The following is a 23,519-nucleotide window of genomic DNA, read 5'->3' as shown; positions in this document are numbered from 1 at the left end:
CTAAGACTTCATCTTTCTTATAGCAATCACCCAGGAAAGGAATACACATGTCAAGAAAAAGTGCTTAAGGAAGAGTCTGATGAGAAAATTCTAAGAGTGAGACTAGTGCTGTGGGAAAATGACTGCTTAAAATATGGGGAATTAGAGAGGCCTCAGCAATAATGAATGCTACTGCAAGGTTGGCAGCTCCTGCCCATGGTTCCCTGCTGCAAGCCCCCTCGCAGCTAGCAGCTATGGCTCCCACCTGAGTTACACAAACGTCCTATGCGAAGTCTCAGAGCAGAGGCAGACCCAGCAGCTGCCTGTACCAAACTGGTTCTGCAGCAAGAGTGGCAAGCCAGGGCCTGCAGCTGCAGGGTCCTCAGAGTGAGACTCTCTTGGTTCCCAGTCAGCAACCCTTCCGAAAACTGCAAGACAGCTGCTATTCTGCATGATCTGAGCCCAGTTCACCTGGCCTCTTGGTGCAAGGAGGGGCCCCCAGAGTATGTGTTCGAGGAGTCAGTGGGGGATGGGGAGAGCTGTGAGTCCCCCTCCCCACACTGGCACCTCTAGCCAAGCCAACTTTCTAGTAGTCATCCAATTCAGCCACCTAAAGTGCTGACAGGAGGCACTGTCATCCTCTGCTGCATAGAGGAAGACACACCAGGCCCTGGAGGGTAGAGGGCTACACCTGGCTGGGATGCCCAGACAGGCCCACGGGTGACAGGCAACACCTTATGCCCCAAGCCATCTCCAGCGGTGTTTGCAGAGCCTGTGCTATTTTAGGTTCCTTTGTCATCACTGCAGGCAAACTGGACTGGAGGAGTCTGATTAGAAGAGAAAGAACCGGTTTAACAGAGCTGGGCTGGTGGAGGTTGCTTCCCTGAGTTGGCACCATAGCACCAGGCAGAAAAGCTTCTTCTGAGGCCCAGGACTGGGTTAGGATTCCAGCACTGGCTTCAGAGCTACTTGTCTGACGAAATAGGCAAAGAGGAGGACCTTGAGTTTCAAGGGCTAGCAGCTATCATTCCCATCTTGGGAATAACCATGACAATTAATAATACCTGCTTATAAATGTACTTTAGAGTATATACATTACCTTCATAGATGTGATCTTATTTGATCCTTACTGCAGTCCTATGGACAAGCAGGTCTTACCCATCCCACCTTAAATAGAAGGAATCTGAGACTCACAAAAGTCAAAGTAAGTGACCTGCCCAAGATCACAGTCTTAAGAAAGTGACAATGGTGGGGCCTGAATCAATCGCAGAAAGGGGTTTGGGAACCTAGATTTGCACATCTAGAGGTCTTCGTAGGAAGAGAGGAACTCAGGGAAAGTGGGAGAGCCTTGGCCTTCTGCTGGTGGCCCCAGGAAATGTGGCACTTCATGGATCAGTGGCTGAGAAACAGACCCACCCACACAACCTGTTGGTGGTCTACACTATAGGGCAATCACAGCAGGCCTCAGGGCAGCTTCCTCTCCTCTCCTAGCTGGTGGGTGCGAAGGTTTTTCTGTTCCCCTTATGCCGCCCCCTGAGTCAGCTCTCTGGCATTGCCCTGGCATGTCCTGGGCCCCACGCCCAGGCAGTAAGGAGGTGCTGGCACACTGCCTGGGGAATGCTGCTGTCTTAACTCAAGCCAAGTCCTAGTTACGACCCCTTCCCAGAGGCAGCCCAACAATGGCCACATGGGGAGCTTTGACTTGTAGGCATGGGTGAGTCTTCCTCACCCCTTGGACTTCCTGGCATAGGTGGCATTGGGCATACACCTTTACCTAAGGGCCACAGTCTCAAAGGGGATTCAGGGACCAAATAAATTTTATAGACTGGCTGAGCCAGGCTACTACCCCACAGCCCTGCTTGGGTTTCTGGTCACATCCAAATAGCTAGGGAGGGAGTTGCTTTTGGACAGAAAAGGGGAAAAGAGAGCCAAGACTCCAGCCTGAAGCTGCCTCAGCTGTTTCTGGGGCTCTGACTCAGAAGCTGCTTCTCAGGAATGTTGAGCACATGGGCCTCTGAGCCCCTTGTCCAGGCACAAGGGAATGAACAAGGAACAGCTGGGGTGTGGGGGATGTTTTACCCTCCCCTCTGTTCTCTGAGGATATCTCTCCCAGAGAAACCCCACTGGAATAGATTGAAGGCTCATCCTGGAAGGTCTTGGTCACCTTGTCCAGGAAGGAAGTCTCCTCAAGACCACATCAGCCCCAGGGATAGCCCCCAGGGATGAGTGTCTGTGGCTACCAATTTGCACTTGTCAAAATGCTGCATTGCATGGGTGTCTGTCTTTACCTCTCTAGTTATATTCTTTCTCTAACTGTTGTAATTTCCTTGACCTAATGTTTCTGGATAAAAAGGAGTACCCTAAACAGAACATTCATTTGATAAATACATTGATTGACAAATCATCTGAGAAAAAGGAGCAAAGGAAAGAAAGAGGCAAAGAGAAATCAGTGAGAAAACCAGCAGTCTGGGTCACACCTCAAAATCTGGGGAATCTTTCCTTCCTAAGCAAAGCTCCCAGGCCACTTGGAGAAAGGAGAGCAAAAAAGCTGTGGAGAGGTGGCTTGGCACTTCCTTTCCCCCAGCACCCACCCCAACCCCAGACACCCTCAGATCTCCCAGGAGCCACTGGGAACCATTCCACCTTGAGAGAGGAGGGGACTCCACAGTGATTCTCCAAATGTGGACAAAGGTTCTTGTCTCTGTCTCTCATCTTTATTTATTTCATTTCTCTAAAGCAGGTAGATATCCCATGGGATAACCTACTTTGAAATGAGACCCAAGGAGAGCTAACTAACCCTGGAACAGAAATCATGTTAGCAGCTTATCACACAATACAATATTTTTAGGCTTGTCTGCGTACCTCCTTAGATCATAAGAGCTGGGATCATAAGAGTGTGTTTTGTTGACCAAGCTAGTCCAGGGTCTAGCATGCTACGTGGTACACAGCAGGCGCTCAGTAGTGTGCTCCATGCATGTTTCTTGATTTGGCTAATTGAGGGGCATCTGGAAACTGCCAGCATACTCCTGCTATCTAGCTGCCATCAGCAGCTTTTATTCTGGAGCTAACTCATTCCAGGTCCTGGAATCTGATGGTCTATTGGAAGAAACTGAAGCCAGGTACACTGATAGGCTGTCTCTGGGGCTTTGGGCTCTAGGACAGACTTGCTGTTGGAAATGACTCCTGGGGTGGGGTCTGCTGAGTAATCCACAGCCCTGATGTCTCTCTAAACCCAGGCCTACTGCGGCCCCTAGTGGACAAGCAGAATCACTACCCTTTTGGGGTGGAGGTCCAGCTCCCTCACATCTTTGAAACCAGGAGCTTCATGTTCTCCATCCTTGGACCCAGGGTCAAGAGTATACACCATGGCACCATCAGCAAGATAATGAACCATATCACAGCAATAGACAAGAGACATCAAACACGCCAATCCATTAAAAAGCACCCATTAGGGGCGCCTGGGTGGTTCAGTCGGTTGGGCGTCCGACTTCAGCTCAGGTCACGATCTCACAGTCCGTGAGTTCGAGTCCCGCGTCAGGCTCTGGGCTGATGGCTCGGAGCCTGGAGCCTGCTTCCGATTCTGTGTCTCCCTCTCTCTCTGCCCCTCCCCCGTTCATGCTCTGTCTCTCTCTGTCTCAAAAATAAATAAAAACATTAAAAAAAAAAAGCACCCATTATGTACAGTACATAAAAGCATGAGGAGGGGGAAGAAGGAGATACAGGAATAAGCAAGGACTCTGCCCTTAAGAAACCTATGCTCTAAGAAGGCAAAACTAAAATTTAAAGTAAGCAAACAGCAAGCCTGTAATCAGGTGCCAAACATTTCAAGAGCTGAATTCAGAGATTTAGCTTAACCTCTCTGTGCCTCAGTTTTCCCATCTGTAAAACAGGGATATAAAATTTACCTTGCAGAGTTACATGAAGTTTATAATAAGATGATGAGAAGAAAATATGGTGTTATTGTTCTTGCTCTTATTCAAGTAATCTACGTTCATCATAAAAAACTTAGCACATTTAAGGAAGAGTAAAATGTTCACACTGATATCATGATCAGAGTACTATTAATCCAATGATATACATTCTTAATGTGTTAAGCATGTCTACAGAAACAGGGGCATTCTGTGAGTGGTATGAAATCACAAGATTGGCTAGAATTGGCTAAGAAGTTATACATAAGCATTCATACATAATTCTGAAGGAAACAGCATTTCAGCCAAGATGTGACCTACTGAAAGCGATATTATTCCCTGCAGATTTCTGCACATATGTTCATCTTATCAGAGGGACATTACTTCATTACCCTACATTAAACAGCACCTCCATCCCCTTCCCCTACTTTGATTTCCTTTGTAGTATTTATCGCCACCTGACATATTATTTATTTGTTTATAGGTTGTCCCTCTCACAAGAAGGTAGGCTTCCTGAGGGCAAGGATAGCCTCTATTGTGTTCACTGCTCTACCCCCAGCACTGGGAAAAGAAAGGAAGAGAAAAGAAAGAAAGAGAAAGAAAGAAAAGTGAAATATAAAATGAAGTTGACAAAGGTAGGAGAGCTACTGAAGTAACTCTGGAGGGTGAGGTAAGCCAAGTCTAGGGTGGTGGGAGGGAAATGCAGAAGAAGGAATAGACACAAAGACATTTAAAGGGTGAAATATACTGGTGCTGGTTCCTGATGACACACAGGATGAAAATAATAATAACTACCATTTATTTAGCATCAGGAATTGAGCCATTAACCTACAAATATTATCATTAAATTGTTATAAGGACCCTATAGTGAAAATTATGACGTCTTTATTTTACCAGGAAGGAGCATGAAGCTCAGGGACTTTGAGAAACTTGCCCAAGGTCACACAACTAGTAAGTGGCAGAATCCACACCCACATCTGCCTCTAAGTGAGATAAGGGATGAGTCAAAGTTGACTCCAAGATTCTGAACATAGGTCATTGGCAGGATAGTCATGTCACTGTCACAGCCAAAGGAACTGGAGAGAAAAACTGGTCAAGGCAAGAGAAGTAATTATAATAATTAATATTTACTGAGCCCTTAATATGAAAGGCACTGTTTTACTTTTCTCATGTACAAATAATGTACTCCTCATAAAACCCTGTGAGGTGAGTTCTATCATCATCCCTATTTTGCAGATGAGAAAACTGAGGCAGAGAGAAGTCACAAAATGCACAGACTCCCATAGTTAGTAAGAGGAGGAGCCAGGATTTATTTGACTTTATTGTTCTTAACCACTATGTTATACTCTCTCTCAATCTGATTAATTTGGCTATGGATCATGTTAAATTTGAGGGGACAGCAAGACATTCAAGCGGAATTATCTGGTAAGTAATCATCTCTAGCCCAGATCTGGGATCTAAGACCCTCTGGAGTTGGTCTGGTCAGACAGTTGGACATTGGTCCTTCCTGAGGCCTAGCCTGCCTGGCCCAGAGCCAGATACTATTTACATCTTGCTGGTCCCCAGATTTATGTTCTTTTCCTCCACTCCACCCTCCCCTCCAGCTCACCTGACCACCCAGTTTCCCAAACACCTTCCAAGCACTCAATATCTCAGGGTCTGATTCACACTCTCTTTTTTACTAGCAATGACCCCTCACCTACAACTCCATCTGCCAACATCCTTCCTTTCCTTTTAGCTCATCCAGCTTTTCCAATTGTTCCAACTGATCTGATTGCTCCCCCATTAAAATCCCATAGTACTTTGCTTTTTATCCCCCATGCATTTTTTATTGAGTAACTACGATGCCCCAGGCACTTTAGAGGATACAGGATAAACATAAACAGACACAGACCCTACCCTCATGAAGTCTGTAGTCACACAAACACATGTAAGATTACACTTGGGACAAGCGCTTTGAAGAAGTGGTGGATGGAACTTTGAGGCTGCCATTCAGGGATCTGATGTAGTCAAAAGGCCAGGGAAAGCTACTCGGAGAAAGTGGCACCTGAACAGAGAACTGGAGGTTAGGCAAGGGAAGGGAAATGTGATGCAGGTAGCCATTTGTACTATGGTACTTATCTTTTGTTGTATCATTGTTTTATTATCGTGCTTATCTTCTTGCCTCCAGTGAGTAAAGCTCCTTCGAGGCAGGGCCTATTTCTGGCCCATCTTTTTGTCCCCTATAAGAGTTAGGACTGACGCCTACCTAGGGCTGTAAGATATTGTCTAAATGGACTGAGGGGATATTGGCTGTCCCTGAACCCGTCAGCACAACATCCCCAAAACCTCAGGGGCACTAAGAGGTCACCCTGAGCCCCCCTTCACCGCCCTCTATTGTGGTAAATAAGGAACAGCATCATCTCCAGCTTCAGGCCCATTTTTATGTCCACTCTTGATGAAGGTATCTTCTGGCATTGAGCTGGGGTTTCAGGTCTCATGCCTTTGTGAGCATGAAGGCAGCCTGCCCCTGAGGACTACCTGTGACCCACAGCTTGGAAGGAGCACCAGGGTAGTTGTACCAGGACAGTGGGGTTTACTGGGGTCACCAGGTCCTGTTAACCTACTGCTTCCCACTTGCCCTTTTGTTCCTGCCACACAGTCCTTCTTTCCACTCCTCCAATATACCGTGACCAATTTTGTTTCAGCCTTTTGCTGCAGTTCCTTCCACCAGGTATGCTCTTGCCCCACGTCTTCAAATGACTGCCTCTTTATCCTTTAGATCTCCCTTAAAAGTCCCTTTCCAAGAGTATCCATGTTTGAGTACCTCAGTTAAAGAAATTCTCCATTCCTCCCTCACTCTATCCCATTGCTTTATTTTATTTTCTCTGTGGAACTTACTCCAGTCTAAAGGGACCACTTTCTAGGCTAATTGCTTGCCAACAGTACAGACTGCATTACAGTCCATACAGGACTACATTACAGTCCAATGTAAGTACCATGAGGGCAAGAATTTTGTCAGATTGTTCTCTTAGGTTCCCAAGTGACTGGAACAGAATAGTGAGCAACAAGATTAAAGAAATGAATGAATGAATGAATGAATGAGTATCTCCTCTGAGTAAGTATCTGGATTCAGGACTAGGATTAGATTGGGATAAATCCACCTTGGGTTTAAGATTCCAATCTGGATCCCATTGCTAGTATGATCATATCTATATTGAACCCTGCATGCCATTTACTTCTCTTCCACCTCAATACCCACTTTTTTTTCACTTCTCTTCAGTCACATCATCCCCTACAACATATTAGTTGTTTGCTCCTAGGCAAGCTACTTTCCTTTTCTTTCTCCCTCTCTTCCTCCCTTCCTTCTTCCCTCCCTCTCTCCTTCCTTCCTTGTTTTCTTTCTAAGTAATGTCTACACCCAACATGGGGCTTGAACTCAAGACCCCAAGATCAAGAGTCAGATGCTCTACCAACTGAGCCGGCCAGGTGCCCCTACTTTGCTTTTCTAAACTCCAGTTTCCTCTTCTATAAAATGGGGCTGATGGCCCGGCCCCTACACTCACAGTGTGGTGGTGAGGGTTACATGGAATAGCATAGGTTAGAGTACCTAGTGCCTATGACTTTCTGGTAGCAAGCTCTCCCTAAAGGTTAACTACAGTTATGGTTTTATTATTGTCACCACACCTCTCTTTCTCATTCATAGGCCTCTAGCTCTCCATCCCCTCCCTCTAGCATCCTGTGTGCCTCAGGTCTGCCCACCAGGGGGCCCCACATGCCACTCTTCCAGCCCTGACCATCCATCCCCAATGGTGCAGGCAGCCGGCCCCTTACCTCAGTATCTCCCTTCCGTCTCTGATAACAGCTTTGTCACCTCTCCTCTTGTGCTCCCTCTTCATCCTAAATGTCTCAGTTTCCTGCCCCCAATACTCCATTCATTCTACAAATAGTTACTGAGTACCTACTATATGCCAGGCTTTGTGCTCTGTGTTAAGGATACGAGGAGAAAGATCAGGTACCCTCTATCTTCAAGGAATGCATAGTCTCTAGGAGGATGGTGGAGGGGTGAGAGAGAGCCCTGACCTGGACTGGGGGTGGGAAGGCAGAAGGAAATCAGATTGTCCTTTGGAATCAGCCCTCTAGCTGGGAAATGGAAGGGAGTTCCTTCCTGCCAGTCCCTCAGCCCCTCACTCCAAATACTACAGCTCCTCACATTATATATATCACATCCCCTCCAAAATCTCATCCCCTGTGGCCAATCCTTCAGAGCTCAGCCCCTCACCTTACATTCCTCAGATCCTCTGTTAAGAAATACTGTAGTCATTGGTTAAATCTGTGGTTCCTAACCCTTTTTTCAGTTCTTAGACACAGCAGGGATGGGAAAACACTCCTACTAAGGACGATTGCTATCAGGAGTAGTTACTGAGGTTGGTTGCAACTACTCTGTGCATTGTTGTGATTTGATGTGTCTTCCAGAGGAGAGAGGGGCAACCCTCACCAGGCCCCCTAGCTTAGGAACTGTTTATTTAAATGTTTTCATTTGTCTTTCTCCCTCTTTCTTATCCCCATTTTCATATGTTGTCACTGGTTCAAATACCTCACCACTAATAATTTTCTTAGAGTCCTTGGAGAGAGACCATGACCTCATCACCCCTAATTCTCCAAAACTAGCCATAGAATCTTAGAGTTAGAGGGGACTTCGGAAGCCACTGGTCCAGTGAGTTTCAAACTTCTTTCAGGGACGTCTTTAAGCCAGGGACTCTTCTTCAACAAAACCTTACATTGAACCTCAATACATATGTTGAGTAGCTGCTGTGGCATGACCATGTAACCTGTACATTTCTGTGGAATATGGATTGAAAACTCCTCATGGGCACAAGGCTAAATTCTCTCCAAATTTATTTTACAACATCCCCCAACAAGTAGGTAACTATTGTTTGTTTCCAAAAGTGTCATCCCCCTTGCATTTAAACACCTCACTTTCAACTGCCCCATTTTCCTCAGGTCTGAAGAATTGCATTCCAAAATTAGGAAGGGAGGCTTCTCTCATTCAGGGAGCAAGTCCCATGGTGCAATTTTTGGAGCCTCGAAAGAGAAAGAGCAGAGGAATGACAGAGGGTCCCACCCAGTGGAACCCCTCTGGTGATTATCAGGGCATCAATTTCCTGTGTAATTCCCTGTTCCCCGTGCTGTGGGCACAGCCTGAGTGCTGGTGCTGCCCAGGGGACTTGCTGCAACCAGAACAGCACAGCTCGAGGACCCCATGAGGTTGCCATAGATACTGATGCGCAGGGAGCTGGTGAACTCGTTATTATTTATATGTATCTTCCTCCTAATTTCTGTGGGGTAGCTGGAGGTTGCGTAGGTACTACAGCAATGGGAATCGGGAGGGTGTGTATGAGGGTGTGTATTTGTGTGTGCACACAAAGGTGTCTATAGGCTCCGAATTGCCACTCTGGCCATGTCAGAGTCTGACTTGTTGACAGAAGTAGTGAGAGAAGGAGGAGAGAGAGAGAAACATAGAAAGGAAAAAGGAGAGAATGATTTGAGTTTTGTTTTGATTGTGAAGTCTAATTTTCCACTTTATTTGGATGTTTCTCAAAATGAGAAGCAGTGCCAAGCACATAGTAGGCAGTTGATAAACATTTGTTGAAAGTTAGCTAGTTCCCCTTACACAGTACTGTGAGTCATCCCCAAGGCTTCCCCCCACTATTTTTTTCATCACTCTTCCTTTTACCCAGAGGCTCATTGCAAAGTGCTTTATATGGTTACCCTCAAATATCCAGGGTAGAACCCTCATGCTCAGTGGAGAAGATAGCCCCCCCTCTCACAGTAGGTACCTGGCAGTTGTAGTGCTGTTTTAACATTTTTTCCTGGGATACCCTAGGGGACTTTCCAGTAGCCCTAGTCTGTGCTTGTTCAGATCTCCCTGCATCTTCTCACTCCACCTTATATTAATGAATATTAAGTTTCAACATGAGGAGGTCAGGAACCAAGTTGTCCTGAGGGCTCGGGAAGGGCATATTGATGATTAATATGCAGCCCCTATTTCTGGAGTGCAGACTAGCTGTCACTTCTGCATTTAAGGTAGATGACAGAAACTCAGGACTGATTGTCATCCCCATATATAATCTCATTGCATTGCCCTGCCCAAGTCCCACGCCGGGACTTGGAACCTGGCTTTCACCCCAGTGCTTTGAGATAGGAAGTGGCCTTACTCCCCAGCGCCTTACTTCCTGTTGCCCTGGGGAGGGGTGGAGCATGGTGTACTGTCACCTCAGCCCTTTCCTCTGGCCCTCTCTGACCCCTTCCTAGACAATCTGTTAATGCTTTTCCTCTCCTATTCCTTAAATCGCCCCCACTGGGCAGTCTGGCTCTCCTCAGCTCCCAGGGCTGTTGCTTAAGGAGAGGAGGGGAGCCCTCCCTGGGAGATTTGCTCCACCCACCCCTCAGGGAGGCAGCCAGGGAGACTGGAAAGCCTCTCAGCCTCTCAGCTGCCTTCTCTGTGAGCCAGCCTGCTGACAATGGAGGCCTGACTCCCAGTGGGCGTCCTGCTGTAATCAAGACTGAGCTGCAGCAGTTGGCCCAACTCCATCCTGCCCAGTTGGGGCTGGCCCAGGACTTGGGGTACACTTGCCCAGGGAGGGCAGGTCGGGAACCTGCCCAGTGTGTTTCTCCTCCACTGAGACAGTTATGTGCCTCAGTCCTACCATTCCTCTGACAGTGGGGACAGAGGAAGGAATGGTAGCTCCCTCCCCCTACCACAGCCCTAAGTAGTTCCTTCATTCCACAAAGATTTCCTGAGGGTCTGGGGCTAAGTACACAATGATGAACAGAGGAGGCAGGGGCCCTGCCCTATTGGAGCCTACAATTTAGTGGGAAGACAAATATTAAATAATAATAGCTACCTCTGTTCTAATTAGGTGCCAGGAGCTCTTCAAAGTACTTTATGTGATTTAGCCCATTTAATACTCACCACCCTGCGAGGTAGATAATATTATTCTTCTCAGTTTTCAGATAAGGTACTGAAGCACAGAAAGATTAAGTGACTTGCCCAACATCACACAGCTGGTCAATGAATTGCCCATAAATCCAAGCAGGCGGTCTGACATCAGAATTCACTCTTTAGACAACCACATTCTAGCTCTACTGCCTCTCATAGCAGTAAATATATCATTACAAATTGTGATGGATGCCATAAAATAAAAATACAGGGTGTGCTGAAAGAAAATGGGGATATTTTCTCCTTCCTTCCACTTGCTCTTCCAGCCCACAACCGCACAAAACGTTTCTAATCATTCCCACTTCATCCCTGCCGTTACTAGCCTGAGAGAGAACATTGTCTTATCTCCAAGGTTGGAGTGCAGGAAGGCAAAGTTCCACCTGCATCCTTGGCTCTGGCCTGGTCTCCCTGAACAAACCGTGCCTGAAGGGTTTTATCTAATAATGGCCCTGATGCTTACGCAAGTCTAGACTATCAGCTTCCAGAGGGAAGGCTGCTGAGAGCACTGGCTCTGCACAGGCTGGGGGCGCCGCCCGCGTGTGCAGTCTGACGCCGACTTTTTGACCTTGGCCTCTTCTCCACGTCGTATGAGCCGGTCTGGGGGCTAAAGACTGCTAGAAAACTCGGTGGTCCAGACCGGTACATATTCCCAAAACACACACATAGCACGCACATTCCGAGCCCTTGCAGGGTCTGCCCTGGGACAAACCCACAGGTCGCGAGGCTTTCGGCTCTCTCGAGGTGGCCTGGGGCTGGGACCCCCGCTCCTCTCTGCTCCCCTCTGCTCCCCTGAATGCGCGGCCAGACCCGGGCGGCTCCCGGGGCGGGGCGGAGCCGGCGGCAGGAGGCCCCTCCCCGGAGGCGGTCTGGGGGCCGGGCGGGGGGCCGGCGGGACTGGGGGCGGGGCAGGCGGGCGGGCGCGGGGGTGTCCCTCCCTCCCTCGCTCTCCCCGGTAAAGTCTCGCGGTGCTGCCGGGCTCAGCCCCGTCTCCTCCTCTTGCTCCCTCAGCCGGGCGGCGGTGACTGTGCACCGACGTCGGCGCGGGCTGCACCGCCGCGTCCGCCCGCCCGCCAGCATGGCCACCACAGCCACCTGCACCCGCTTCACCGACGACTACCAGCTCTTCGAGGAGCTCGGCAAGTACGGCCCTCACGCCGCCCGCCGCGGCCCCCCACCCTGTCCCCGCCGCCCGGGCGCTATGCGGCTCCTCGCCCCGCCCCCCGGCCCTGCACCGGCCGCTGCAGCGCCCCCTCGGCCCGCCCCACCCCCAGCCTTTCCCGCCTGCCGCCTCCGGGGCCCCCTCGTCCCCAGCTCTCTGCCCCGCAGCCCCCTCCGCGCCCTGCAGCAGCTGCCCAGGCTGCTGCACACCGCGCTGTCGCGGGGACTGCAGCCCCCGGACCGCTCCTCGGAGCCCTCCAGCCCCGCCCCTCCCTCATCCATCAGGCGCCCCCCATTCTGACCCCGCCTGCTCGCCGCGCCCCCTCCTCACCCTACTCAAGAGCTCACTCAGCACCCTGTCTCAGGTCCCACGCGCCTGGCACTCAGGACCCTCCCTGGCCCTGCGGCTCCAACCCCGCTGCGGTGCCCGAGTGTGGGGGGGATGTTTGGTGCCCGGCCCCGCCCCCCGCTAGTGATGCTTCCAGGATCCCAGCCCCGCTTCTGGGCAGTGCTGCAGCACCCCCTTATCCCCTCCCCCTATCCCTGCAGTGGTCCCGGGAGCCGCGCGCCGCAGCCCGCAGCATCCCCCTCCCCTCTGCACTGAGCTGGCCGCTGCAGCAGCCCCGGCCCCCCCACCCCCACCCGCGGCGCCGAGCCCGGCCACTGCAGCCCCCGCCCTGCCCGCCCCCCTAGACGTTTCCAGAGCTAGAGAGTGCGAGTTCCCATTTGGGGGGAAAGTAGTGGAAAATATCATAGGGTTGGGGAGCTATTGAAGTCTGAGATCCTCTCTTTCCGTGCTGTCAGTTGAGCCGGGATGCAGTGGGATGAAGCCAGTTGTGGGGGCTCACTTTCCTCATCTTCCCCTATGATTGAGGGAGATTTCCCTCTCCGGATTATACCTTCTGTCTAATCTTCCCTTCCCCTACCCTCAACTATTCCCGCTGAGAGAAGGGCAGGGTCTCTGTCCCTTCTCCTAGTTCTCCTGGTTGGGACTGCAGAGCTGTCTGTGAGATGCAGCAGGTGTGTGTTTTAAGCATTGCCCACCAGCTCCTGATGTACAGCCTGAGGTTGGGGTGTTGCTTTGTCCAGTGACTAGATGTGGGAGTGGGATGTGGTGGTCCTCCGTCACATCTGTTCAGTGTCATGCAGTGGCCTCATCCTTCTGCCCCACGTTGGATGGTGATGGTCACTATGCTGGTGTGTGTGATTTTGACTAAAGGGGTGGTAATGCGATCATCGCTGTTCTCAGACCCGAAGCGTGTCTGTGTCACTCTGCTCTGCTCCGTGTCCCAGTTCTTTCCCCCTTCTCCCTCCAGGGGTGCTTTCTCTGTGGTCCGCAGGTGTGTGAAGAAAACCTCCACGCAAGAGTATGCAGCAAAAATCATCAATACCAAGAAGTTATCTGCCCGGGGTGAGTGTTCCCCCATCTTGGCCTCTCATTAGACTGCTTTGAAGGGCTATAGCTTCTGAAGATGTTCCAGGAATTAGGAGTTGTGCATTTTAGCCTCTGCAGAAGAATTGAGATTTCAGGGTTGGTTGACTTGGAAGCCAGGCAAGGAGTTGCATGGGGAACCAGAAGTGCTCAGGTAGAAAAGAATGAGAAAGATGTAAGACATGGAGATAGCTATGAGAAGGAATGGACCCTGAAGGCTCAAGGGAGTTTGGTTTTTAAGGGAGGAGGAGATGTGGGGAGTGGTGGTAGCATGGAATGGGGAGCTCTAAATTTGGAGTCTCTGTGTTGGGGGTAGTGGTAGCCACCCCAGGCCTGTCCTATTCTCTGTGCCCCAGTGGTGACTTAGGATGGAAATGCAGTAAGTGAACAGCTCTGACAAATCCAGCCTCCCCCTGCCCACCAGGCGGCAGAACAGACTCCCAAGGGAAGGGAATCTGTAAACATCAGGGGAGGCTGCTACTGGCGAGGGCTTCTCGGGAACAAATCCTGCCAGATGAACTTGATTGCTTTTTTGATCAAATTACAAAGTTGGTGGTGCAGCAGCAGATGCAGCCTGTCCTGGGGAGAGGGTGATGCCTCATGGTCTGGAAATCTCAATTGCCTGGCCCGGGTGGGAGCAGCATTGCATCCAGATCTGAGGATTGTGAAGGCCCAGGCCTTGGAGCCTGCTTTGTGAGATCCTCCCAAGTACCTGAGGCCAGGAGGGTGAGGCCCTGTCTTTCACACCTCGAACCTACACTCCCTGAACCTTGTATTGGGTGCTTGCCAAACTCACCTCATCTGATAGGTATAGACCCAGCAATGTGTGAAGTGCTATGTGAACAGGTCTAGTGAGTACAGAGGTAATGTGGATGGATTGTCATCGAGGGTGACAAAGGTTATTAGACTCAGAGAAAGGAATTAGTATGGGGCAATGGGATGCCACAAATATATTAGGAGCCAGGACAAACACCCTGGGGAAGGTGAGGACTGTGGTTAATAGTGACCCAGGTGTCTCTGGGTAAGAGATACAGTAAATGTCCCTCAGCATCAGAGAAGCTGTTAAATTCCACAGAGATGACAGTGGGCTTCTGTTATGTGTACAGTTGTTCTGGGACCTGTTTACCAAGGCTGTGTCTGCCTCCTGGCTGGGAGGGCTTCTCTTTATCCCCCAAAACAGAGCTTGTCTTGCTGTCTCCTTCCCAGCTTCCACTTCTTGCCATTCCTCTAATTGGCTATGAAGTTGACTTATTTGTTTGTTTTCTTTCTCTCTGGGTACCTTGAGTCGGAGGCGATGGTTGCCATAGAGATATGTGGGCAGTCAGATGCCCTCCTCCCCTGGGGTAGGGGATGACACAGTGGGCTGGGCTCTTTGGCAGACATCCTCTGGCCAAGGGTGCAGGGTGCAGGCAGAGATGACAGTTCTAGAGTGGATACCTCCCTGTGCCCACGCAGCATAGCCCTGGTGCATCAGAAATGGGGCTGGTGTCTGGTGTCTCCAGTTAGTGATGCAATGCTTAGCATTCCTCATCTCACCAGTGTCCTCCGACCCAGGGGTAAGGGAGGGAGGGACTCTAGGAACCAAACTCTAGGATGTGAAGATAGCTGTTGTGGTGACTTTGTGGAGCTGCCTGCCTTTGGTTGTCATTTCCTTCTCCTTTCCTACCCACCTGAACTTTCCTGACCTGTGTCATCATGTTCTATTCCCTTCCTCACCTCCTTTCAACCTTGTCTTGGTTTTCTGACTGACATCTTTCTTTCCCTGCCCAAACTGGATGAGGTTTGGTTTCTCTTTGATTTTTTTTTTTCCTCAAGAAAAGGATTCTTGTGTAAGATCATATGCTTCAGACATCAACTCCCCCTCTCTCGAGATGGTTATGCCAAGACTGGGGCTCTGTTGTATGGCATGCGTGCCAGGTTAACTTAGGGACAGAGGCCTGGTCCTGGCTGATAGGCACAGGTGCCAAAAAGACGGGTCAGGAATCTGTCGGTGCCAGTACCGTTTGGAGGTGGGAGGGTGGGAGGGTGTTGTCTTGGAGATGGAGGGACCAAGCTGGGGGCTGTGCTATAGGTGTGGGCACAGGGGATGTGAGCTTGTGGAGAGTTGGGCCAGGGTGCCCACTAGGCTGGTGCCCATGGGGTTAGGGAGTGAAGGCCATGGCTTCCCTGCAGCCTCTCAGTTTACGCTGTATATTTTATAAAGGTGCAGCAGCTGGGGCTGGGTTTCACTCGTCACTGTCTGTCTGTCTAGGGCTCCGCAGGTGTTGGATTTCTGTGTCTGGGAATGTGGTGGGCCCACTGGAGTCATCCATGAGGGTCCGAAGGGGCTTGCTCTGTTTGCTGAGTCTCTCTGCCTTTTCCTTTCTTGTTTGTGATTTTCTGTGCTGTAAGTCGAAAGGAAAGAAAAGGGTATCAAGCTGCTTCTCCTTGGCATCCATGGTGAAGTGTTCAGGAGGCATGGGGAGAGATCACCTGGTCGTATGGGGGATCTTATCTGGATGGGAATCCTTCTTTTGCTCTGTTGTTTCTTGTCATTGCGGCTTCAGAGGCCCATGTTCATAGCTGTGTTACAAGGTAGGGCGTGCGTGTGCCTGTGCATTGAGCACCATCTTTGTCTGCTGGCCTGTCTACATAAAGTCACTGGAAGTCACATAACGTCACTCCCTTTGCTTGGAACAGTGATAGGTGTGGAGTTGGGGCTCTGAAGGGAGCCTGTGGTTCCAAGCTTAGCTCTCCACTAGGCTGAAGGAGGCATTTAAAATAGGCTTGGATGCAGGAGCTAGTGGGCCAGGTGATGGCAATGATAAGTCGTTATTTTAAGATTTAAGAGCACCCCCCAAGGAGCCTGAGCCCTTATGTCTTTTTTTATTTTTAAATCTTCATATTCCCTTCTTATCTTTATTCATATGCATATAGATTTTCACCTCGTGGAGCCTAACATTTTATATCCTGCTCTCTTGCTTACATCCAAAGCGTTTCCCCATATTGCTATAGTTGAAGGGCAAATGGTCCTTTCTTCTTCCGTAGTTTAGGATTTATCCTTGGAACAGTTAGCATTATAAGAAATCTCTGTATTTGGACCATTTATCTGGATTCCAGTTGCTTTTACTACAGTGGATACTTGGCCTTACTAAGAGATGCTACCAGAAACAGTATTTTGAAATCTGTTATAGCACTTGCTATGTCTATTTATTTAGTCTGTATACCCCCTACCCCCGTGAAGAAATTTCTATTGAGGCTAAATGTAAGCAAGCTTTCCTCTTCCTGAGGACCTGTGAAGTGAGGGTAGGAACCATATCTATTTCTTCACTTCTGTGCAGGCAGGGCCCAACAAAGTGCCTGACACATACCTAGCCTATACATGTTGAATGAATGGATTCAAAGGACCACATAACCGGTCATGGTTGCTTCTTGGCTTTGGCTGTCAGGAAACTCGGAGCCAAGTTGTAGGAACCCTCGTACCTTGTGGCTGGCTTGGGTTCCCCCTTTGTGAATCCATGGAGCCAGGCTGTAAGCCTGACATGACTGTTGGAGAGGACACATGAAGTTATAGACCGTGCTTGGGGCATGTATGGTAGGTGGGCGATGTAGGAAGATAGTGTAGCTTATGATTCTTTCTTCCCTTCAGAAATGATCTTATAGGGCAATGTTGGGACTTCCTCTCAGCCACAATTTTCAATTTTAGTATGTGTAAGGGTCACCTGAGTACTGGTTAAAAAATACAGATTCCTAGTCTCCATCCACAGAAGGTCTGGGGTTGGGTCCCAGAATCTAAATTTTACACAGGTGCCCTAGTGAATTTCATGCAGGTGGTCCCTCAGCCATGCTTTAAGAAATGCCATCTAAAATCAGTAACAGCATCAACAATCACTCTTGCCACATTCTCCGAGATTACCAGACAAACTTTGGCCCAGCCTTTTCTAGGTGGCATCTCTGCCCGTATGTGGCCATCTGTGCACATGGGCTTTTCTGTGATTAGGGGCCTCCTTCTGAGCCCCCAGATTGAGGTGTCAGTCTGTGTCCAAGCCTGTGGCAAGCTGAGTGGCTGAGATTGTGGCATGTTGGCCACCAGAAGGGCAAAGGCTGTCCCTTTCTGGGTCCAGCTGGCCCTGGGGACTGAAATAGGATCCCCCTGGGTGGTGCCAGCTGTAAGTCCCCACCCCCTTAGTGTTGGCCTGAGTAGCCCCCATGACATTTGTGTCCCCTGTGGTATCTCCAAATGAGACTTTCCTGTTAAGGATCTGGGTGAAGTGAGGGGAGGCAGAGAGAGGAGGGTGAAGCAGCAGTGCAGGAGAGGGGTAGAAGGAAGAGAGATCTATGCAGCACTGGAATGCCAGGACTCTGCGACTTGAGGAAGCATTTAAGGAGGTTGTATGCAGAACTGTGTTTTCCTCCTGAGGATAATAGGCCAGTTTCTGTTGACAGAGAGATGGGCATCCTGTATATAAGTGACTGAGCTCCACTGACTCGTCCCCCTAAGTGGATGAGAAAACAGCCTGGAGGTCCCTTCTCTGTGCCAAGGCTTATGCTGGGCCGGTTTTGTCATACAGTCACGCTGTGAGCTATGTGGCTTAGTTCATACAACACTGGCCTGTCACCCTGCCATCCTGTCCACCTTCCCAGAGTGACTTCGGGTGCTGGCCTCATGGGGTGGGGATGGAGGTTGGAAGGTGGCCCCATCCTTGATCTCTTCCTGCTGCTTGCGCTGGTCTCTTGTCAGAAGCTGTGTTCCAAGCTTCGAGGCTATGCTGAAACCCTAGAGGTGAGTGGCTGACCCCATTCTCTGGTGAGGCTACAGGCAGGGAAGGGGAGGCGTGGGTATGACGGGCTCCCGTCCCCATCTCTGTGCTCGCTCTCTGGACAGCCTTGGCAGGCCAACAAGGGCCTGATCCCATGGGTGCCAAAAGGGTGATGACAGGAAGAGATGGGCACTTTGCACCTCTTGAGTGCCTCTCAGCAGAGGCCTTTGTCATCTTCCCAGGGCCAAAAAGATCTGCCCCAGGGCCAGTGGGGAAACCAAGGCACAGAAGGTTGGTTTGTTTCTTTTGAGCTGTAGGTATGCCGTGATTTTGCTAGTGCTCAGACCCCAGCATCCTCAAGCAGTGTGGTCTTCACTTGGCTCCTCCCTTTAAATCAGATTCTGGGCATTTTGTTCCTGTGATGAATGTTGATATATCATCCCCACACCTCCATCTAGGCCCAGAGCTCTAAGCCCAGTGGAGCAAATCCCTCCGTTCTGCTGGCTGAGGCCTCGCTCTCATCTGTACCCCCCCCCTCTCTGGGTACAGACCCTTTGTGGTGGGGACATTTCCAGCCACTCCCCACCAACACCGTCTCTGCTTCCTGGGTCCTATCAGCAGCAGCAACAGCTTCCCATCTGCTCCCCTCTTTTCTCCTCTCTCTCTTCCCCTCCCCCCCCCCCCCCCCCCCCCCCCCCCCGCTTGCTGCTGCCCTGGGAGGAGCTATTTTTAGGGGCTGCTTCCTGGGATGTTTTACTTGGGGCTGGTTACCATGAAGGAAATGTCACCAAAACAGTGGGCAAAGGCTGCAGGCACCCAGAGCCGTGCCGGGGGCATGGAGAACTCAGCGGCTGACCCTGTTCTGGCCCTGAGAGCATCCAGAGTGTCCAGAGGCAGAGCCCTGCCTTCTTGGACCTTGCTAGTGACCCCATGGGGATTTTCTCCACCCAAGCTGGTTTGGGAGACCTTTGCTATGGAACAACTTCTTGGTTCCTCTCTCCTTTTCCTCCTTAAAGCTTCTCTTATCTTACGACACAAAGGGCAAAGTAGGGCTTGGCTTTTTGTGTCACCTGGTTAAACCTGCTAGAGTTAGGACTGAAGAGAAAGGGAGAATACCAGATTAAGGGACAGAACCTTGGAGGTTCACATGAGCACATTTCAGGGCCTATCCCACTGTACTCATAGCCCTCAGCTGGTCCCGGGTGTGTGAGTGTGAAGGAATTGGAAGCCATGACCCCTGCTCTTACATGGTGGATGGACTTTGCTCTTAATTGGAGACTCTTTGCACCTTTAGAGTGAGATTCAAACAGGAAGGGATGTGGCATCACAGTGTCAGGATGAGGTCAATGGGATTGTGACTTGGGATTCCCACTGGTCAGTGCCCAAGGCCAGGGACTGTTAATAAGCAGCTGGAAATGCGGATAATGACACCAGATCCCTCTGGTGCCCTTGTTTCTTCTCCTCCAGGTGATGCCCCAGAGGCCAGACGGAGGTCTCTGCTGCTTAGTAAGGAAGAGGAGGGCACTCAGGAGGGCAGCAAGAGGAGACATTCCACTTGAAGCATCTGAAATTGGGCTTTAGGAAACTGTAGGAATCTTCTCATCGTTCATGTTGGGATCATAGGCACAGACCCTTGAAATACCCTTTGAAAAGTAAAGGATGTCATTGGGATTGGAACTTGGAGAGTGTTCTCATAGCCAGAGTAGGGCTCTGTGTCCTTTCCATGATAGAGGGTTGTGTATTTAGGTGGCAATAGGATCTTATGTGAAACTAGTGCCAGCGGGGTGCCTGGTTGGCTCAGTCGGTTAAACTTCCCACTTTGGCTCAGGTCATGATCTCACACCGTTCGTGAGTTCGAGCCCCACATCAGGCCCTGTGCTGACAGCTCAGAGCCTGGAGTCTACTTTGGATTCTGTGTCTCCCTCTCTCTCTGCCCCTCCCCAGCTCACACTCTGTCTTTGCCTCTCTCAAAAATAAATAAACGTTAAAAAAAATCTTTTTTTAAATTAGTGCTGGCACTTGTGGTTATAGAGAAAAGTCGCTAAATCAGTCATATCCCTACAGGGCCATGGAGGATCAATGGCCAGCCTTCCCTGGCCCCTGATCCTGTGATGGAAGGAAAGTGCATTTGGAGTAGGCTTCTCTTTTGGGTTTAGGGGAGAGGTGGTTCTAGAACTCTGCCTCCCCTTTGCCGTATGCTGTCTCCTCACTGCTTCCTCTTTTCTGTCTCGCTTGGCACTGACCCTCTGGTCACTCCTTGCTGCTCTTCCTGTGATGGGTACTTGGCCGGGACCAGGTCTGGACATACTTGGGCAAAAGTCAGGAGAGGCAGAGCCTCCAGGGATGCCTGTTTCTCGGGCCTGGCTCTGTCTGGAGGGGCTGTTGGGGAAGGCCCAAGCAGATCCCTGATAACAGCCACTTCTGCTTTCTGCTCCTGTTGCTACCTCTGCTATTGAGGGGGAGAACTTTGCAGAGAGATGTGGTTGGAGCTGGGCTGAAGGTCGGCAGGGGTGGGTCTCTCCATGGCAGCAGCACACAGGCAGGCAGGAAGTGGCCCTGTGCAAAAGCGGGAAGTGGCTGTTGTCAAACAGGAAGGGGGGGCTGGGCCACGTGAGGGGGCGGGGAATAGCCCGCTTGAAAGGTGGGTGGGAAGAGGGTCAGCCTTGGAAGGCCTAGGAACGGTGAGCTCCATGGTCAGTGGGAGGAGGGGTGTATCAAGGGAGAAGGCCACCTTTGTGACAAGAGCACCAGCTGGTGTGTTGTCACCTTAGGATGCCCAGCCAGGCCCTTGACCTGCCACTGTGGACCAAGTCAGTTCAGTGGCCTCACCTCCTTTGGGGTTGTGATACTGTGCGTTAGCCAGGACAGCCCTTGCAATTGGGAAAGATGCTCTACAAACCATATTTGTTCCTGAAATACCACAGCCTCTGCTAGGGTGGAGCCCTCTGCTTTTTCCCCAGGCGTAGACCAGTCCTGGAGGGGACTACAGGCCGGGAGGTGTGTGGAGGAAAGAGACAGGAGACAATAGCAGAGAGGCCGGGGTACCGGCTGGCTGTGTATGGTGTGAGGAGGCAGAGAGAGAATGGTTGGCAAAAACCACATGGTTCATTGAGCAGAGCTTCTGCATGGCAGGACGCCACAGCCAACAAAGGTGAGGCTGAGGAAGAGGAGGGATCCTGCAGGCAGTGGCACTTCCTTAGGCTTTCCTCTCTCTGAGAAGCCCCTGTTGCTAACCTTTCACCTGCAGGCTGTAGACACAGGCGGGCCCCACCAAAACAGGAGGGAATACCTCGATGCCCAGGGGGGCTGCAACAGAGCTGAGTCAGAGGGCTCCGCTGGTGTGTTGTGGACTCTCTGGGTGCCCGAGCTGAGAGAGAATGGGTCCAACTCTCTCAGTGTCTCTGGTGATAGCCACGGCTGAGGTTCTCCATGTGCCAGGCACCGTGCCGAGCATTTACCTGATTACCTCATTTAATCTGCAGATATCACTGCCTCTGTTTTCTTTCTTTCTTTGTTTTAAGTTTATTCATCTACTGTTTTGAGAGAGAGAGTGTGAGCTGGGAAGGGGCAGAGAGAGAGGGAGAGAAAGAATCCCAAGCAGGCTCCACACTGGCAGTGTGTGGATGCAGAGCTGGAATTCACAAACCGCGAGATCATGACCTGAGCCGACATCTAGACTCCGACACTTAACTGTCTGAGCCACCCAGGCGCCCCTGACTGCCTCTGTTTTAGAAGTGAGGACACTCTTTCCCAAGGTATCTATCTGGCTCCTTTTATCACCTCCATTAGGTCCTAATCAAATGTCATTTCCTTGCTGAGGCTTTCCGTGATCATCCTATTTAGATATGTACTATTCCCCTTCCCTGCTTTATTTTTCTACATTGCACTTGCCAAGACATTTAATGTGCCATCTAGTTCTTATTGTCTGTCCCTCCCCCAACCCAGCCCCACTAGAATATCACCTCTATCAAGGCAGGGATGTTTGTCCTGTTTTGTTCACTGCTGTATCTACAGCATTTAGAACAGTGCATGTCACATAGAAGGCCTCAGTAAATATTTTTTTGAATGCATGAATGAGGCTCAGATGAGTTTAATAGCTTACCTGATATAGCAGGGCTTGGACTCAACCCGGGGCTGTCTGGCTCCAGAACTGTTGTGTTCATGGATGGACTGCATGGCTAAGGATCAGAGCAAAGACGAAGGAGCAGCCTGGGGTTCAGAGAAGACATGGGGACTCAGCTTCTTGGAGACAGGGCTGAATTAAGTGGCTAACAAGGACCCTCTGGACGCTGGGAAGCTCCTTCAAGGAGCTGGAAGGATGAATCTGTGTCTCTCCTCCTTCTGAGTCACTGGTAAAGCCAGAGCACCCTTATTTTTAGTGCTGTTGCTCTTGTGGGACTGGAACCATTAGCCAGTAAGAGACTTATGGGAGGAGATAAACATTAATCTTACAGGCCTTCCCCTTAGCAGCCACCTCCGCATTGCAAGATGCTGTTCCTCTGCACCTGCCTGGGCAGCCATGCCCAAGGGTTGTGGGTTGGAGGGTGGTGAGGTAAGTGGTCAGAGAGAGGGAAGCTTTGGGGCTGGCTAGCTGGGTACTCCCATCCCAATTTCAGGGGCTGAGAGGAAGGTGGGGTAGCCCTGACATCCTTCCAGCCATATCTGGAAAAAGCAAGCCCCCTGCCAACTGGACTGGGCTAGCACTACTTTCTCAACTACCTCTAGGGTCTGAAAGTCCCTGGGACTGATGGGTCCCAGGTGATGTGGGAGTGTGGGGTTACCTGTGGTTTTCTGGCTGCATCCCGGTTAGAGGTAATGCCAAACCTGAGGATAGGAAGGAGGGCCTGACCCAGATCTTTGGGCAGCTGGGATGGATTAGCCTGGGCAGCAGGAACTAATCTCTGCCTGTCCCCACCTCCTTTTTCCACAAAGCAGAGCTGTTGCTAGAGGGAAAGTTTAGGACAAAACTAGGGGTGATTGGTGAAACAACAATTAGGAATTCCTTTTAGTCTATAATCCCTGCATTATCACAGACTACATTATCTTGGCAGGCCTGGGTCTGAATCCTAGTTCCTCCCTTTCCAGATGTGTGATCTCGGGCAAGTTATTTAACTTCTCTGGGCTTCAGTGTCATTTTCTGTGAAATGGTGACCGTCATAGCACCTACCTGGTAGGATGGTTGTGGGAGTCATGGCAAGCTCTACAGAGGCTCTTTGCTATTAAGGTAGAGGTAGGGTGGGGAGAAGCCCTTACCAAGGGAGGCAGGAATTGTTTGGCAGATGGAGATGTGAAGTCACCTGCCTGGGCCTGGAGAAGTCGAG

The 23,519-nt window shown here is 50.4% G+C and overlaps 1 protein-coding gene across 22 annotated transcripts in view; it reads left to right on the top strand.

The window, feature by feature from the left end:
• The window catches only part of CAMK2G (calcium/calmodulin dependent protein kinase II gamma), an 87,238-nt gene that overhangs the window by 19,523 nt on the left and 44,196 nt on the right, over positions 1–23,519 (top strand). For 8 of the 22 annotated variants that reach the window (XM_058698371.1, XM_058698376.1, XM_058698378.1 and 5 more), the window contains exons 1-2: positions 11,813–12,009; positions 13,344–13,438. In XM_058698371.1, the coding sequence (XP_058554354.1) occupies positions 11,945–12,009; positions 13,344–13,438 (160 nt within the window). In that variant the 5' untranslated portion in view covers positions 11,813–11,944. Of the gene's footprint in view, positions 1–11,808; positions 12,010–13,343; positions 13,439–17,961; positions 18,222–23,519 lie in introns of those variants that run through there. The other 14 variants (XM_058698383.1, XM_058698366.1, XM_058698364.1 and 11 more) reach the window with 7 other exon arrangements.

This window comes from Neofelis nebulosa, chromosome 13, assembly GCF_028018385.1.
Source record: "Neofelis nebulosa isolate mNeoNeb1 chromosome 13, mNeoNeb1.pri, whole genome shotgun sequence".
Taxonomy (NCBI): domain Eukaryota; kingdom Metazoa; phylum Chordata; class Mammalia; order Carnivora; family Felidae; genus Neofelis; species Neofelis nebulosa.
Note: the sequence above shows the minus strand (reverse complement) of the source record. Positions and strands in the feature narration are given on the sequence as shown.